The sequence below is a fragment of the Oncorhynchus kisutch genome, linkage group LG17, assembly GCF_002021735.2.
Source record: "Oncorhynchus kisutch isolate 150728-3 linkage group LG17, Okis_V2, whole genome shotgun sequence".
NCBI lineage: Eukaryota > Metazoa > Chordata > Actinopteri > Salmoniformes > Salmonidae > Oncorhynchus > Oncorhynchus kisutch.
This window is the reverse complement of record NC_034190.2, coordinates 52,514,094-52,532,934: the sequence shown is the minus strand read 5'-3', so window position 1 is coordinate 52,532,934 and position 18,841 is coordinate 52,514,094. Positions and strand designations below refer to the sequence as shown.

The following is an 18,841-nucleotide window of genomic DNA, read 5'->3' as shown; positions in this document are numbered from 1 at the left end:
AGAATCTCTCAAAACACTGTATTTTCAAGTCTTGTGGTGTCAGCACCACGTTATGGATAGGCTTGTCATCGGCAGAGACTGGGGGAGTTTATCAGGATAAAAATACATGAAATTAGCAAACGCCCAGGTAAAAGGTTAGTCTTCTTCATACCTAACCCTGGGAAAGAGTTTTTTTTTCAGCTGGACAATTACACAAATTTGTACGCCAAAGACACACCAGAATGGCTTTCCAAGAGGTGTAATTGCTGCCAAAGGTGCTTCTACCAAGTATTAACTCTGAGGTGTGAAGTCATACACAATCAAGACAACTTCATTTTAAGATTTTTTATTAATACATATTTTTATATGTTTCTTTCACTTTGAAAATGTGGTGTAGGTTCTGTAGATAAGTATTGAAACAGTCTAATTATATCCCTTTTTATATTTCAGCCAGCAAAATGTGAAAACTGTTCAAGAGGTGTTATTCCACTTGGCACTATTTTGTAGAATGGGATATGATTGTTTGTTGTGAAGGGAATTGAGTCAGTTATAACTATAACATTTAGACTTGCAACATTAGCGACCAGATCACCTCAAATTTACTCAATTATTTTATGTTTCTTCGAAGTGAGATGTATACAAACGTGAAACATTCACAACCATTGTTTTATGGTAAGCAGTGGCAAACGATAGCGCAATGGGTATTTAAACGAATCAGAAAGAAGGATGACTAAATAAAAAATTTATGTGAATCTAAAAATAGTGAATTTGTCTTTTAAAATAGCATTCCACGGGGCCTGAAGCTATAGTGACCTCTAATTATGAAAGAGAGTAGTAATGTAAACACACGGTTGAACATGAGAGCTACATGCAGGGTCTCTTCGTAAACATTTTACACCGCATTTCTTCACATTTCAACGGCCAAAAGCATTGCCCTGTACATTTGCTGTTGACTTTTGTATGTTGACACGTGGCGTTACAATGTAGTTCTCCAAAGACGGACCTTATCTGAGAGTTGATTTGATTAAAAGGCTAGCGACCTGCTCTCTCTCCGTCTGTCTATTTTTTGACAATCCCACAATCCCAAGTTAGTGGACAGCTTTAGATAATTGGGTGCTGGCCAGTTCTCAAGAGAGTCGTCACTCAACTTGCCTCTCACTCCCTCCTGCCACGGCTGGAGGTGGCATAATGCTATGCCCTCCTCCTCCCCCCAACATTCTCTTTGCATGCCACTGTACTCACACACGTTTGCTCCTGCCACCAGAGAGTTTCTGACAGTGCCACACTCGAGTAACACCACACGTTTCACCTTGCTTACTGGACCACACCCACCCCGGAAGAGCCCCTATATCAGTTTTAAATGGCGCCCTTGTGTTTGTGTCTCTTACACAATGGGGCGAGGGGAGAGGTGGCGGTGCTGGTGGAGGGGATTGCCTGCCAGCTCTGATTACAGGCCGTGATGCATGGGGCTGGGGGTGTTTTTGTCCTGTCACCCACTCAGAGCAGAGGAACAGGTGCTATTTAAAGCCACTGCTTTGTCCCACTCCCCTCCGCCTCGTCTCAGGGGCTCAGTGGCCACACACAGCACCAGCACTTCACTCTCTGCATCCGTACAGTCCGTCTGTCCTGTCTGTCCGTTTGACGACACTGCTTCGGGTGGCAAACCTATACTGTCTCTGACCGGGGTGGGCACTGGCAGTGCTGCCTGGGCATGTTTGGCACACACAAAAGCAGCCTGAGCGAGGTGCGGGGTGGGCACGGGCATGGAGGGGCCGGACGTCGTATGAGCCGCCAACAGAGTGTCCCTGACCACCAGATGCCCAAGCCGGGTGGCAATGGAGCTGGCAGCGGTGGTGGCGTCAGTAGCGGCGGGCAGGGGCCTCCTGTAGCCAGCATGAGGCGGAGCAGCAGCGTCAGTAGCGGCGGAGGCAACACCGGCAACTCCGGCACGGGTAAGATGCTGTCCTTGTCGTCGATGAGCGAGAGCGTGCGCAGTGGCCTTAGCTGCTTCCTGTCAGAGCAAGCTCTGGATAATGAGGAGCGGCAGCAGCGCAGCGACCAGCTGGCTGAGATGCAGCGGCTGAGGGAGGTACGTGCCGCTGCCCAGCTCAAGAACCTGGAGGACTTTCTGAAGATGAACGCTGTGTCCCTGCGGGAGTGTGTGTCCTACACCACCGGGATGAGGTACAGGTAAGGGCTAAGTGGGAAGTGGGATGGGAGGCTGGCATGAGCCACAGGTTAGCAATGAGGTAGAGATGAGGTACAGTCCTAACAAATCTTTAGTAAACCAGCACCTAAGGAAATACGATCTATTTTGCACTCCTCAACTGGGCTAATGGCCTTGGGCAGGTATAATATTGAGGTTGAAGTTCTCAAAGGTTTAGCAAGATAAGGGCTAAAGGTTAGCAATGAGATTGGGATGAGTTTTAGGTAAAGGGGAGGAGATCATCCTCATCCTCAAGCCAGGCTCAATGTATGAGATTAGAATGGTAGATTGTTCTACTGTCCATAGCAAGGCCTACTGTCCATAACGTATACAGCCTGAGAGAGAAAACAGAGGGAATCAGCCACACACTGCTGATTTAACGGCAATCTCAAGGAACTATTTACGAGAATGAAAGGTGGCAGTTTTCTGTGAAGGTATAATGAGTCCATTATCTCTACAGTTTGCATCCATAAATAGCCAATGGGAAGGATTATCGTGCCTGATAGCAGTGGGTCTTTTTTGGAGTGTGAGCACACCGGGGTGCGGCCCGGGCTCAGCTTTTAGTCTGTTCCCCTGGATTAGAGGATTCTCTCCTGTTAAGCCTTAGGGACAGCTCTGCCATTGACAAACAACTAAATGTCCAAAACCAAGTCATTTAAAAAAAATGTGATGACGTTGAATCAATGTGGAAAACTGATTGGATTTGCAAAAAGTTAACGTAAAGGAATTGAGTCTCTTTTTCACCCAATGTACGTGTCATCCCTAACTAGACATAGGGGAGTGTCAAAAAATTGTTTTTTTACACGTTGTGTTATATTCCTCTTAAATCCACATTACAATTCTGTAAATGATTGGGAAAGACATGTAGAAAACAAATAGCCCTTTATTCAATTCATACAGTGCTCCACATACACAATCTTACATGAAACAAATTTTGTACATGCTAAATAAGATATTTATTATGTCAGTCAGTTAGATATGCAGTCCAGAGAGACCAACTCAGAATGTTGTACCTGGGATACAGGAGAACAGACTGAAGTTGGATCGGATATGATAAGTTGTTAACCCAGTACAGCTTGAAGAGTTTGTCAATTGCTCAGGTTAGGCCCTCATCCTCCAGACGGATGGCAACGTTGTCGTTCCTCGCAATGTTCAAATACTGGCGGGCTGCTCTGTTCGGAAGACGAAGGCACACCGTACAGGGAACGGATGCTAGTTCCAGGCTGAAACCAAACAAACACAAAATATCTTTACAATAAAACATGACGAGAACTAAAAAGTTGCCCACTCATTTACTTCGGTTAACATTAGCCAACTGCTAGCTTAGATACAGAACCTTACAAGTTCTAGGAGAACTTACCTCAGATGCCAAAAATATATATTGAGTGTGCGACTCTATTTATTTGTATAGCTTACAGTGCATTATGGAGGAAAACAGGTTCAAATTAACTGGGACACTTACTATTTGTGTAAAACAGGGCTAAAATGTTACCCTTATCAAATGTTCCCCTTATTCTTATAAAGAGTACATTTACCTTGTTCTTGTTTCTTATTCCTCCTGCTAGCTGGCTCACTCCAGGCTGTCAGTTGAACTTCTCATAGTGTGTTACGTGTGGGTCACAGTGTGGGACCGTGGCCTAGATGCACAATGACGTCGGATCTGCAAAGTCAATAATCAAGCACATTTAGCATGTGTTGTATGGTTTTCAGCTTTTAACACATTAATTGCAGGAAGTGACACAAAATGTGTCAGAGTAGACACTACACATAAATTGTTGTTCAACAACACGTTTTATATGAGTGTATACACTGGCAATGGTTACCATTCTTTACATGACAGCAGACACCAGGGTTGGGGTCAATTCCGAATGTCTGAGTTTAAGTAAATTCAAACAGTGTATTTGAATTGAATTTGAATTGGCCACACCTCACAGGAAGCAGAATTAGAATGTTATTTGAATTGAAGCAAGTAGAATTGAATTCAAACCATTTCAACTGAGACGTGAACGTGTCATTAATTTGACAAATCTTTCATCAAAATATATTAATGCAAAGAGTACACATACCATTTCGAATATTCGTTTGATTACAACTCAAAGATGTAAAACAGTATTTGTCTTTGTCATGAGGTGTTACAGATGTCGGATCTTAATATGACCAATTTTGTCACAGGAGGAAAATAATCCTGCAGCAGGAGGATTTGAAGGGATATTTAATATTTAGAATTGCCTTCAGGGGGCAGCTGGGAGTGGTGTTTGTAGGATATACAACAACTTAGACTGGAGGTCTACTGTGCGACAGTTCAAGTAGCCGATGTAAGCTACTTCAAGGCTACCGCGCGTCTCGTGTGAATTCTTATGTGGATTGTAATAAATTGACAATATTTGTAGGGGGTAGATGTATTTTTTTGTTAGGGTAAATCCATGTTTTTAGATTAATTATTTTATCATATGTTCAAGGCAAGGTAGGTAAAATGCATTTATGTTTATCTCAGCACCAGCAGCTGCTGACAACGGCACACATATGCTAGCGCAGGCATGGGTTCGAATCTGGCCCATTGTTGACCTTAGAACTTTTGGAGAAACTAGTACTTTTCTACTTACTCTCTTTGGGCTGTACTTGTACTCTTACTCAAGTCATTTCAGAGGATTTTTTTGTTCTTTGGTTCTCAGCCAGACACAATCTAAGGTAAGTTGCGCTTTAATTACCTTCTGCCTTTGTAATGTTATATATTTCTGGAGTAAGATTAGTATTTCTAAAATATAATTGTTGTGTTGAAATGGTGTTTCGATGAGTGCAAATCAAATGACTAGTTAGTTAGCGTTGGCTGAGAAAAAGTTTAATCTGTTTTTTAGCTCCCCATATGATCTCTGTTTGTCTAGCCACCTTGTCATTGGCATAAAGAGTGAACATATTAATTAGATGTGTGGGGAAATAGCTAGTTACCTATTGGTTGCCACTAAATAAGCTGGCTAAGCTAGCTAGCTACTGTAGCTGCAGTGTCAACCATGATCTAGCTAACTTTAGCTAGCTGCAACGGCTCAGTCCACCCCAGCATCCTCCCATGCATTGCTCTCTTTTACTCTGTGTGTGTGTGTGTGTGTGCGTGTGTGTGTGTGTGTGTGTGTGTGTGTGTGTGTGTGTGTGTGTGTGTGTGTGTGTGTGTGTGTGTGTGTGTGTGTGTGTGTGTGTGTGTGTGTGTGTGTGTGTGTGTGTGTGTGTGTGTGTGTGTGTGTGTGTGTGTCTATATGTCATTCTGTTTTTATGGGTCTATAAGCATCTCTGTCAGTGTATCATCTCAGTAAACTTTTTTGTACCATATACAAGAAATCAAGTTTTGTCTTTTTATTGACAGCTTGTAAAGGCAAAACCAAAGGGGAGGAGAATAGAATAGAAAATGGAGAAGTGGAAAGGAAAGAGAAGGAGGATGAAGGGTAAATCGAGAAGGGACACAGCTTTTGGCAAAAAATGTACTTTTCGTAACCGGTTAGTAGAATTAACATAGCAGGTTAGGAGGAGTATGTTAAGGTTAGGAAAAGGATTAGGGTTAGCGAGAATGCAAAAAAAAAAAGTATTGATATCAATTTAATTTAATTCAATTTATGGTAAAATGTGTCTGATTTGCATACAGTACCAGTCAAAAGTATGGACACATTTACTCATTCAAGGATTTGTCTTTATTTTTAGAGCCAGTTTCATCAAAGTGCTTGATGTTATTTTGCGACTGCACTTGAAGAAACTTTCAATGTTCTTGAAATGTTCCGTATTGACTGACCTTAATGTCTTAAAGTAATGATGGATTGTCATTTCTCTTTGCTTATTTGAGCTGTTCTTGTCATAATATGGACTTGGCCTTTTACCAAATAGGGCTATCTTCTGTATACCACCCCTACCTTGTCACAACACAACTGATTGGCTCAAACGCATTAAGGAAATTCCACACATTTACTTTTAACACACCTGTTAATTTAAATGCATTCCAGGTGACTACCTCATGAAGCTGGTTGAAAGAATGCAAAGAGTGTGCAAAGCTGGCATCAAGGCAATGGGTGGCTGCTTTGGTGCCTACATGTTTCCATACTTATTATTTCATAGTTTTGATGTCTTCACTATTATTCTACAATGTAGAAAATAGTAAAAATAAAGAAAAACCCTTGAATGAGTTGCTGTGTCCAAACTCCAAATCTTTTTAGTATACATTCACCATCACATGTACTTGAAATTGGTGGCTGACTAAATACTTTTTTGCCCCACTGTATATATTGAAATACATTTGCAATAATGCTATACAAATTGTAAAATTATTCCAATGTCTCGAGTACCATATACCTTTAATGAAATTGTGCACATTGATAGATATTAATTCAACATTGAATGACCGTCATTGAAACTGTACAGCCAATGGACTTTGTTTGATGTCATTCTTCATTGAAAACTACCTGTGCTGGGGGACATCTGCAAGATGGTGCTGGCAGGTTTTAATAATAAATGAATGTCAAATCACAATTGCACTAAGTTGTTTTCTGTCACCATAAGGTGTAAAAACTACATTTGTACCTAGTACTTAAGTACTTTTCTGAGTGGATACTTTTTTACTCTTACTTGAGTAGTTTCTTTACAAAGCAAATTTTACTTGAGTAAATTACAATCTAAGTAACACTCCTTTTATTTAGGTACGGATTTTCATCACTCTACCCACTTCCGCAACTATACATAGCCTTACTATAAAACGTGGGCGAGCATCCACACTGGAGGCCTACATCTGTCAATCAACTGATGGCCCAAATCAACTTACCAATTTAGCCAGGGAAACACAAACAGCAGATTATTGGTTTTCACACCTTTCATTATGTGACTATTGATAGACCAACGGGTAGCCTACAAAATGTAGCCTATTGGAATATAATCAAATAACAAGGGGCCTATTACAACCATCGATGACACTAGATTATTGCCAACTGATGTCTCGTTAAACCATCAAAATTCACCTGCACAACTGATCTCAATTCCAACCATTGTTGGTTACATCATCACCGTTCCCTAAAAAAATATTTCGATGTTACCTTAGTCGCAGATCTGTAAATATTGACGAGATGCTCATTGCTCCACCCTAACAACGGTAGTCGTCCCAAAGGCAGGAATGCAGGCGACAAGCTTAGGCCTGCATATTAAGCCCATAGAAACACATTGGGCTTATTCTGGACTTATTTTGGCGAGAGTGAGCCCTCTCGCTTCGCCTCTTCCTCTCTAACTTATTGCTGCTTGCAACCAAAGTCAGTCAAGGTATGTTCACCCTCTTGTTGGTATTGTAATCCAAACAATTTAGTCCTTTTTGAACAGACTAGAAATAAAGTATTTCCTCATTTACCACAGCCAATCTGTAACTATTTATCCGACACTTTGTGTGAATGGAAACTAATGTTGCTGTACTTTTATATTTTTATTTATTTACTATTTATGTTATCCAAAAGTGCCTGGTATGGTCATTTCTTATCAAGATTGGGAGTAAAATAATCCTGGACTGTCCATATTTGAAATGTGTTAATACATCAAGTCAAATGGGAGATTGCGTTATTTGTGCCAGAAGGGCTTGGGCAGGAATATAACCCACGCTGACACAGTATCCTATTTACACTTTGTAGTACATTTTGACAGAAGAATACATGTTTCTGACTCATATCAATGCCACAAAGGCTTCTTTCTTACTGAGAAGTTGTTTTTTAGGGGCAGTTGCTCTTTAAATTCTAGGTCCTTTGATTCAAATTCAATTCAGATTCTGCTTCCTGTGGGGCGTGGCCAATTCAAATGATGCTAAACAAAACAAAACGCAACATCTAAAGTGTTGGTCCCATGTTTCATGAGCTGAAAAAAAAAGATCCCAGAAATGTTCCATTCGCACAAAAAGCTTATTTCTCTCAAATGCTGTACACATAGTTGTTTACGTCCCTGTTAGTGAGCATTTCTCCTTTGCCAAGATAATCCAACCACCTGACAGGTGTGGCATATCAAGAAGCTGATTAAACAGTACGATCATTACGCAGGTGCACCTTATGCTAAGGACAATAAAAGGCCACTCTAAAATGTGCAGTTTTGTCACACAACAAACACAATGCCAGAGATCTCAAGAGGTCTCAAGTTTTGAGGGACCATGCAATTGGCATGCTGACTGCAGGAATGTCCACCAGAGCTGTTCCCAGAAAATGTAATGTTCATTTCTCTACCATAAACCGCCTCCAATGTCGTTTTAGAGAATTTGGCAGTACGTCCAAATGGACCAAAAAACACAGAAGATGTGTAACCACATCAGCCCAGAACCTCCACATCCAGCTTCTTCACCTGCGGGATTGCCTGAGACCAGCCACCCAAACAGCTGATGAAATTGAGGAGTATTTCTGTCTGTAATAAAGCCCTTCAGTAGGGAAAACCTCATTCTGATTGGCTGGGCTTGGCTCCCAAGTGGGTGGGCCTATGCCCTCCGAGGCAAACCCATGCTTGTGCCCCTGCCCATCCATGCGAAATCCATGGATTAGGGCCTAATGAATTTATTTCAATTGACTGATTTCCTTATTTAAACTGTAACACAGTAAAATCTTGAAATTGTTGCATTTTGCATTTATATTTTTGTAAAGTGTTAATTAAAATTCAAGAATTGAATTGGAATTAAAGAGAAAGCCGCAACTCAATTCAGAATACACCCCAATCCTGGCAGAAACCCTCATTATGTGGGAGGGTAAGACTGCATATAGGACTATTATGTGAATTTACATGACAATGTTTTGTTGAGTATAGACAGCACAGCATTGGAGTGTTGTGTGGCATTATAGGATAGGATACAAATAAACCAAACCCACTATGGAAATCAGGTGAACATGCCTCAGTGCAGCTGAACTTGCTTCATGTTACGTTCCTCTGCCCACGCGTTGCTGATGCATGCCGTATCTTACAACGCCTGGATAGGTAATTTAAGTATCATATAACCACATCATATGTTATAGCAATCTGTCAGTCGATTACACAGTCGATGACATGGAACGCAACCATTGGTTAATGAATGCAATGTCTGTGCATGGGAACACGACTTCAGAGTTTCATCCAGCATTTCCTTCAGAGTTACAACCTATCCAAATGCACTTCCTACCGATTCCCCTTGGCCTTAACAGTTCTATGTTTGGAGATCTGAAGGGTCTGGACAGGTGTAAGTAGTGTAGTGGTGGAGCTTCCACAATATATTGCTTTCACTGTGCACATATGCAAATATGGATGGAGTTAGGGCCAAGGGGGAGGGAGCAAACTGGGACCGGCTGGTGTCTGGTGTAATCACCAGAGGTGTCAGCTGACCCTATTATGTTGTGAGGGTAAGATGACAAACGATCAAAAACCCATCATGCCAAGCATTCATTAAAGCAGTGGTTCTCGATGCTGGTCCTGGGGACCCAAAGGGGTGCACTTTTTTGTTTTTGCCCTATCACTACACACCTGATTCAAATCATCAAAGCTTTTTGATGAGTCGATCATTTGAATCAGCTGTGTAGTGCTAGGGCAAAAACAAACATGTGCCCCCCTTTGGGATCCCCAGGATCAGGATTGAGAACCAGTGCATTAAAGGAATGTACTCTGGGGACATCACAAGCAATGTAAACTACTTTCAGCTCTGTTCAAAATAAGAGATCAGTTACTTCGAGTGTCACTGTTCACAAGTCATTGTTGCCACACAATTGGTGATTGAAAGACAGTTGCTGTTTTGACCTGAAGCCATGCAGAATAGACTCGGGGATATCACATGACTGCATGACACATGACATCCCATGATCCCCGTGACTCGTTGTCTCAGAACAAGGTTTTCTTCTGTGAGCAATCGCTTGATTGCGACAGGTCATTGTGCTCTCGAGTTACTCAGGCCAAATTGCTTGTGAAGATGGCTCTCTCTGACTGACTGGAGTTTGGCCTGGCCTGTGCGTAGCACACCTGGGTTCAAATACAACTTGAAATCATTTCAAATCATTTAGCTGTGCCTGATTCAGTTTGTCTGGTGCAATGGAACCAATGCAATAGTCACAAAATGACACACCCTGCCCATCTGGCACTCCAAGCAGGCTAAAGCAAATGCAGAAAGTATGTAAAAGATTTCAAATAGTATTTGAACCCAGGTCTGGTGAGTAGTTTGTTGGCCGTCCTCTGAAGTTTCCCCACACTAAGCTATAATTACTTTCTGTTATCAACTCATCTGGGTGTAATTGGAGCTTTATCACAAGTGCTAAGTATATATCGAATGCTGTCATCGGCTCTACATTGATATGTAATTGATGGCAGTCGTGCCTTTTTGTTTCTCCTTATTTGTGAAAGTGTGTTATGGGAAGATGCCGTTAAACTTTGTTATGTGAGTACTTTCCTTCACTAAATTTTCATTATGTACTTATTTACAAAGATGCTCTGGTTTTTCCTTATCTTGAAAGTATGTTATTTACAGTCAGACAAAGCAAAGAATGGTCAAGTCTTGATCATGGTTTTTCCTCATAATTTTTCAATTTCTTAAGGTTTTACGTTGGTTGTCCGATACAAAGCAGTGCTTACCAGGGCTGTGCACAGACCTTTCAGGGTCTCAAAATAAAAAGGGCACCCCCCCCGCTTGATGTTTTTTAAACTTTTATAATTCATATCTTGAAATTCCTAACATAACAAATGCCTCTGTAGCGAAAATGTTTACATTTTTGAGCATAGGCCTATTCATTTCTGCAACAACACACCGACTCATCACAAATTGTAAGCAAGCTAGTTACAGTGCCTCATAAACACATGACTGACATTGGGAAAAGTTCAGCTGATCATTGACGTTGATGACTGATGTAAATCGGCTTGTTAACTAGCTCAATGTCTTTTATTGATTATGATTTATCTTTAATGCTCGTATCAAATAATAACTACATAACACAAATCACCATTTCTAACTGATAATATATGGCTGACTGGCCAGTAGCTTGTGCGGATATTTTAGTATGGTGGTTAGCTAAAGCAAGGGTTCCCAAACTCGGTCCGGGGCCCCCTGGGTGCACGTTTTGGTTTTGCCCTAGCACTACACAGCTGATTCAAATAATCAAAGCTTGATGATGAGTTGGTTATTTGAATCAGCTATGCAAACCTTGAACTAGGGTGTAGACTACATGTGTTGCTGCTGCCCTGACACATGTGCAGCTCCCCACATCTTGCCTCTCTCTGCTGTGCGTATCAACCAACCAAACCAAATATTGATGACGTAGGCTAAATCAAGTGTTATCAAGTGTTAATCAAATGTTATGCTGCTGTGACTGTACTGTTAATATTTCAACTAAGTAGCTAGCAGTTATGGGCAGTATTTATGTTACATGCATTTGAAATATCTTTTTAAATTACTTCTGAGTATTTTGTATTACACTGGGCTGAATTACACTCCAATGATATTTCCGAGAGCTGTAAATTGTATTTTCAAAATACTTTTCAATACCATTTTTTAAAATAACGGTTCACCATTTTATGGTCCCCTTTCATCCTGCATTGGTATCAGAAGTCTGATGGCTAAATGAACTAGACTGAACAAAAATATAAACGCAACATTCAACAATTTCTGAATTATAGTGCCATCAGACTTCTGATATCAATGCAGGTTGAAAAGGGGCCACACAATTGAAATACATTCATTGAAATAAATTCATTGGGCCCTAATCTATGGATTTCACATGACTGAGTATACAGATATGCATCTGTTGGTCACAGATACCTTGAAAAATAGTAGGGATGTGGATCAGAAAACCAGTCAGAATCTAATGTGACCACCATTTGCCTCATGCAGCATGACACATCACCTTCGCCATAGAGTTGTCCCACTCTTCTTCAATGGGTGTGTGAAGTTGCTGGATATTGGCAGGAACTGGCACACGCTGTTGTAGACATCAATCCAGAGCATCCCGAACATGCTCCATGGGTGACATGTCTGGTGAGTATGCAGGCCATGGAAGAACTGGGACATTTTGAGCTTCAAGGAATTGTGTACAGATCCTTGCGGCATGGGACCGTGCCATATCATGCTGAAACATGAGGTGATAGCGGCGGATGAATGTCACCACAAAATGGGCCTCAAGATCTCGTCACGATATCTCTGTGCTTTCAAATTTCCATCAATAAAATTCCATTGTGTTCATTGTCCGTAACTTATGCCTGCCCATACTATAACCCCAGCCCCACCACGGGGCAACAACTTGACATCAGCAAACCGCTCGCCCACGCAATGCCACGATGCCATTGAAGACACAACTGTAGCTAGCGACCTCCACCATTGGCGGTTCCTGAGAGGAGTAAAGGGAGGACCATCCTACTCAGTGAATTTCATATAAATTTAAATAGTAAAACATTCAAAAAGCTATCCTTTTAGATGAAACTATACTAAATATGTGCATGTCACCAATTAACCGACTAAAACACACTGGGTGTTTCTTAAAAAGCATATACCGTCCTCAGAGCACACAAATTGGAGCACAGGAGGGTATGTATGAGTCCAAGTCAAAGTATGCTAAACGGAGTCCGGAGGGCACTTCTCAAATGTGTACTCCATTTGTACATACTGTGTTTTGAAGCATGAGTCGATGCAAGCTTCAACACAAAGTATGCACGGAAATATAACGCAACCACGTAAAATATGACGCAAGATTTCTTAAAATCAATGGCGGACATTATTTGAACTGAAGCGGGGGAAAGAATCTGTCCTCGTCTGGGTACATAACTTCAATAAAAAACCTAGGAGGCTCATGGTTCTCACCCCCTTCCATAGATTCACACAGTAATTATGACGACTTCCGGAGGACGTCCTCCAACCTACACTACGTACATGACCAAAAGTATGTGGACACATGCTCGTTGAGCATCTCATTCTAAAATGATGGGCATTAATATGGAGTTGGTCCCCCCTTTCCTGCTATAACAGTCTCCACTCTTCTGGGAAGGCTTTCCACTAGATGTTGGAACATTGCTGCGGGGACTTGCTTCCATTCAGCCACATTAGCATTAGTTAGATTGTGCACTGATGATGGGTGATTAAGCCTGGCTCGCAGTCGGCGTTCCGATTCATCCCAAAGGTGATTGATGGGGTTGAGGTCAGGGCTCTGTGCAGAACAGTCAAGTTCTTCCACACCGATCTCGAAAAAACAGTTACTGTATGGACCTTGCTTTGCGTACGGGGGCAATTTCAATAAGCATTTCTCTACGGCTGGCCATGCTTTCCTCCTGGCTACCCCAACCCTGGCCAACAGCCCGCACCGCCCGCAGCTACTTGCCCAAGCCTCCCCAGCTTCTCCTTCACCCAAATCCAGATAGCAGATGTTCTGAAAGAGCTGCAAAACCTGGACCCATACAAATCAGCTGGGCTAGACAATCTGGACCCTCTCTTTCTGAAATTATCTGCCGCTGTTGTTTCAACCCCTATTACCAGTCTGTTTAACCTCTCTTTCATATCGTCCGAGATTCCTAAAGATTGGAAAGCTGCCGTGGTCATCCCCCTCTTCAAAGGGGGTGACACTCTAGATCCAAACTGTTACAGACCTGTATCCATCCTGCCCTGCCTTTCTTAAGTCTTCGAAAGCCAAGTTAACAAACCGATCATTTCGAATCCCACCGTACCTTCTCCGTTGTGCAATCCGGTTTATGAGCTGGTCACCGGTGCACCTCAGCCACGCTCAAGGTACTAAATGATATCATAACTACCATCGATAAAAGACGAATACGACTGCACGGTACTATCAACCTGGCCAAGGCTTTCGACTCAATCAATCAACGTATTCTTGTCGGCAGACTCAACAGCCTTGGTTTCTCAAATGACTGCCTCGCCTGGTTCACCAACTACTTCTCGAATAGAGATCAGTGTGTCAAATCTGAGGGCCTGTTGTCTGGACCTCGGCAGTCTCTATGGGGGTACCACAGGGTTCAATTCTCGGGCCGACTCTTTTCTCTGTATATATCAACGATGTCGCTCTTGCTGCGGGTGATTCCTTGATCCACCTCTACGCAGACGACACTATTCTGTATACATCTGTCCCTTCTTTGGGCACTGTGTTAACAAACCTACAAACGAGCTTCAATGCCATACAACACTTCTTCCATGGCCTCCAACTGATCTTAAACGCTAGTAAAACTAAATGCATGCTCTTCAACCGATTGCTGCCCGCACCCGCCCGCCCGTCTAGCATCACTACTCTCGACGGTTCTGACTTAGAATATGTGTACAACTACAAATACCTAGGTGTCTGGCTAGACTGTAAACTCTCCTTCCAGTCTCATATTAAACATCTCCTTCACTCACACTGCCAAACATACCCTCGTAAAACTGACTATCCTACAGATCCTTGACTTCGGTGATGTCATTTACAAAATAGCCTCCAACACTCTACTCAGCAAATTGGATGCAGTCTATCACAGTGCCATCCGTTTTGTCACCAAAGCCCCATATACTACCCACCACTGTGACCTGTATGCTCTCATCGGCTGGCCCTCGCTACCTATTCATCGCCAGACCCACTGGCTCCAGGTCATCTATAAGTCTTTGCTAGGTAAAGCTCCACATTATCTCAGCTCACTGGTCACCATAACAACACCCACACGTAGCACGCGCTCCATCAGGTGTATCTCACAGGTCATCCCCAAAGCCAACACCTGCTTTGGCCGCCTTTCCTTCCAGTTCTCTGCTGCCAATGACTGAAACGAATTGCAAAAATTGCTGAAGTTGGAGACTTATATCTCCCTCACTGACTTTAAGCATCAGCTATCTGAGCAGCTTACCTATCGCTGCAGCTGTACACAGTCCATCTGTAAATAGCCCATCCAACTACCTACCTCATCCCCATATTGTTTGTATTTACCTTTTTTGCTATTTTGCACACAAGTATTTCTACTTGCACATCATCATCTGCACATCTATCACTCCAGTGTTAATTTGCTCAATTGTAATTACTTCGCTACTATGGCCTAGTTATTGCCTTACCTCCTTATGCCATTTGCACACACTGTATATATATATACTTTTTCTAATGTGTTATTGACCATACGTTTGTTTATTCCATGTGTAACTCTGTGTTGTCGTTTGTGTCGCACTGCTTTGCTTTATCTTGGCCAGGTCGCAGTTGTAAATGAGAACTTGTTCTCAACTGGCCTACCTGGTTAAATAAAGGTGGAATAAAAAAATACATATTGTCATGGTGAAACAGGAAAGGGCCTTCCCCAAACTGTTGCCACAAAGTTGGAAGCACAGAATCATCTAGAATGTCATTGTATCCTGTAGCGTTAAGATTTCCCTTCACTGGAACTAAGGGGCCTAGCCCGAACCATGGAAAACAGCCCCAAACCATTATTCCTCCTCCACCAAATTTTACAGTTGGCGCTATGCATTGGGGCACATAGCGTTCTCCTGGCATCCGCCAAACCCAGATTCGTCCATCAGACTTCTAGATGGTGAAGTGTGATTCATCACTCCAGAGAACAGGTTTCCACTGCTCAAGAGTCCATGGCTGTGTGCTCGATTTTATACACCTGTCAGCAACGGTGTTGCAGAAATAGCCCGAATACACTAATTTGAAGGGGTGTCCACATACTTCTGTATATATTGTGTATCAGAGCTCTTGCAGCATGAGAAAGACAATAGTTGAACTGTTTTGAACAAATTAATTTCTTCACAAATTAAGGAGAAGCAGCAGGGAGAGTTATATATATTTTTAACTTACAGTACTTAGCTAGCTAATGCAGCTAGCTAATTTAGCTTACTCAAACACCCGGCTCAAACAGAGAGGAATGTAATTTATGTAAGCTAGCTCGCTCAGGCTATCGAACACTGAACTCTTCCGGTTTTTATTAATTTGCTACTGGGGCTAGCCCTTGTAATTGTACTGCATGATTGTAGTGGGTTTGCTAGCACATTAATGTTAGTTCTATTAGCTATGTTGACTATGATGTTAGCTAATATGGTGACAATGACATAGGCTGTGTGTAGTAATTAGAAGTCACTCAATTAGCCGATATCAGTTAAAGGCCCAATGCAGCCATTTTTATCTCAATATTAAATCATTTCTGGGTAACAATTAAATACTTAAAATAGCTTCTTAGCAAAGGGCAATTTCTCAAGCAATCATTTTTGAGGACTATCTGGGAGGGGTCTGATTGGGGAGGGGAAAACTGAAAATGTGCTGTCATTGGCAGAGAGGTTTGGAACTATCTTTCCTATTGGTCTATTAACTAATTGACCACCATGGTAGGCCAAAACTCCATCCCACCAAAAGAGGCTGAAATGGCTGGCAATCTTTTCAAACAGCTCTTACATTAAAAGGGCATTATCCAATTTCACAGTATTATTCCAACCATATATTTTTTATTGGTAAATCAGTTGAGTTAGTCTAACCAGCTATCCACAGTAAACTTGTAGTAATCATGGCCGAATTACCAAACAGGCACGCAGGGCATGTGCCGAGGGGTCCTGACATCCAGTGGTCCCCCATTGATTTTGTTAGTCACTCTCACTCAGATATCATATTAACATGTAATAAGTCGCTGCAAAATGTGTAGAAATGCAAGAAATTCGCTGTAAAACTGCTCAACAAAATTGTATTGTTAAGCAAACATATTTGTTTACCTTTTGTTAATAAAATACTTTTTCTGCTAACAGATCCCTCTGTAAGTATTCAATTGTAGTTTTTATTCCCGGTGCTGAGTTAATGTGAGTTAACGTGGAGCGGCTAATTGTATAGCTAATGGGCTATGTGTTTATAGCTCAAGTTATAGCAACCAGTGTGATAATGGCTGGGGTCATTTTTGCAGTTCTCCAAACAGCATTTTAGAGTTTTTAAAATGAAATTGTATAATCAGTTTAATATTGAATCATTAGTGCGTATGTAAACATACTCATTGAGAACTGGTCTGGCATATTGCAATGGCACTGTAGTCCAGCAGATGGCAGCACATTTACACCTATGTTCCGCTGCAGATGAATGCATACATACAGTAGATTCATATTGAGTTCCATTATTCCTTAGATTGAAACTGATGTCTTTAATAACTGATGTGGAAACATTTCCCTTTATTTTTTCCAGAAGTTTTAAACAGAGTTGTATTTGGAAGCTAACATGGGGATCTTTACGCATCAGCTCAGTGCAGTGCTTTTACTAATCTAAAGTGTTAAAATTGTAGCATGATCTAAAGATAAGTACTCCTTCAAATGTTGGTATGGGCTTAGAAGTGATTTAAAATGACATACAGCACTGCAACAAGAATTGTTTAACCAACTTTGGTGAGTTTGTAAAAAGGCACCAGCAACGTCTGCCCTACTGCCTGTGACACCGATGACGAGTTATGTTCTTTTCTGAGTCGCCCAGTAACATCAAGATCCAGTTGGTCTTATTTTGGCCCAATGACTCACCATGTTGAACTTAACAATGCTGAAATCCATTATTCAACACTTGGAAAACTATTGAATTAAACGTTTCCATTGAATTTGAATAATAGTGATGATAATAATAGATTGCGTTTATTCAGTACTTTCTTTTGGTGCTTTAGGCCTGCATTGTGAGCAGGTGGCCGTGATTCACCTCATCCGCTACTAATGTAATGTATGTTACTAGTCTATCTGCCTGTCTACTTGTCCACCTGTCTATGTATGTGTGTGTGGGCATGTAAACTCTGCAAAAAACTGTCAACTGTGTTTATTTAACAAACTTAACATGTGTAAATATTTGTATGACCATAAGAAGATTCAACAACTGAGACATAAACTGAACAGACATGTGAATAACAGAAATTGAATAATGTGTCCCTGAAAAAAGGGGGGGGTCAAAATGCACCAGCTGCATTTAAGTACTGTAGTGCATCTCCTCCTCATGGACTGCACCAGATTTGCCAGTTCTTGCTGTGAGATGTTACCCCACTCTTCCACCAAGGTACCTGCAAGTTCCCGGACATTCTTCTGGGGGAAATGGCCCTAGCCCTCACCCTCTGATCCAACAGGTCCCAGACGTGCTCAATGGGATTGAGATCCGGGCTCTTCGCTGGCCATGCAGATCACTGACATTCCTGTCTTGCAGGAACAAGCAGTATGGCTGGTGGCATTGTCATGCTGGAGGGTCATGTCAGGATGAGCCTGCAGGAAGGGTACCACATGAGGGAAGAGGATGTCTTCCCTGTAACGCACAGCATTGAGTTTGCCTGCAATGACAACAAGCTCAGTCCGATGATGCTGTGACACATCGCCTCAGACCATGACGGACCCTCCACCTCCAAATCGATCCCGCTCCAGAGTACAGGCCTCGGTGTAACGCTAATTTCTTTGACGATAAATGTGAATCCGACCATCACCCCTGGTGAGACAAAACTGCGACTCGTCAGTGGAGAGCACTTTTTGCCAGTCGTGTCTGGTCCAGCGACGGTGGGTTTGTGCCCATAGGTGACGTTGATGCTGGTGATGTCTGGTGAGGACATGCCTTACAACAGGCCTACAAGCCCTCAGTCCAGCCTCTCTCAGCCTATTCGCGGACAGTCTGAGCACTGATGGAGGGATTGTGCGTTCCTGGTGTAACTCGGGCAGTTGTTGTTGCCATCCTGTACCTGTCCTGCAGGTGTGATGTTCGGATGTATCGATCCTGTGCAGGTGTTGTTACA

General features: G+C 42.1%; 1 protein-coding gene across 3 annotated transcripts in view; it reads left to right on the top strand.

Moving 5' to 3' along the window:
• LOC109907885 (voltage-gated potassium channel subunit beta-2) overlaps positions 1 to 18,841 on the top strand; it is a 126,320-nt gene that overhangs the window by 19,780 nt on the left and 87,699 nt on the right. The window contains exon 1 of one of the 3 annotated variants that reach the window (XM_031794046.1): positions 1,340 to 2,169. The exons of 1 other annotated variant lie outside the window; for it this stretch is intronic. In XM_031794046.1, coding sequence (XP_031649906.1) covers positions 1,691 to 2,169 — 479 coding nt within the window. In that variant the 5' untranslated portion in view covers positions 1,340 to 1,690. Of the gene's footprint in view, positions 1 to 1,339; positions 2,170 to 18,841 lie in introns of those variants that run through there. One more of the 3 variants, XM_031794047.1, reaches the window with a different exon arrangement.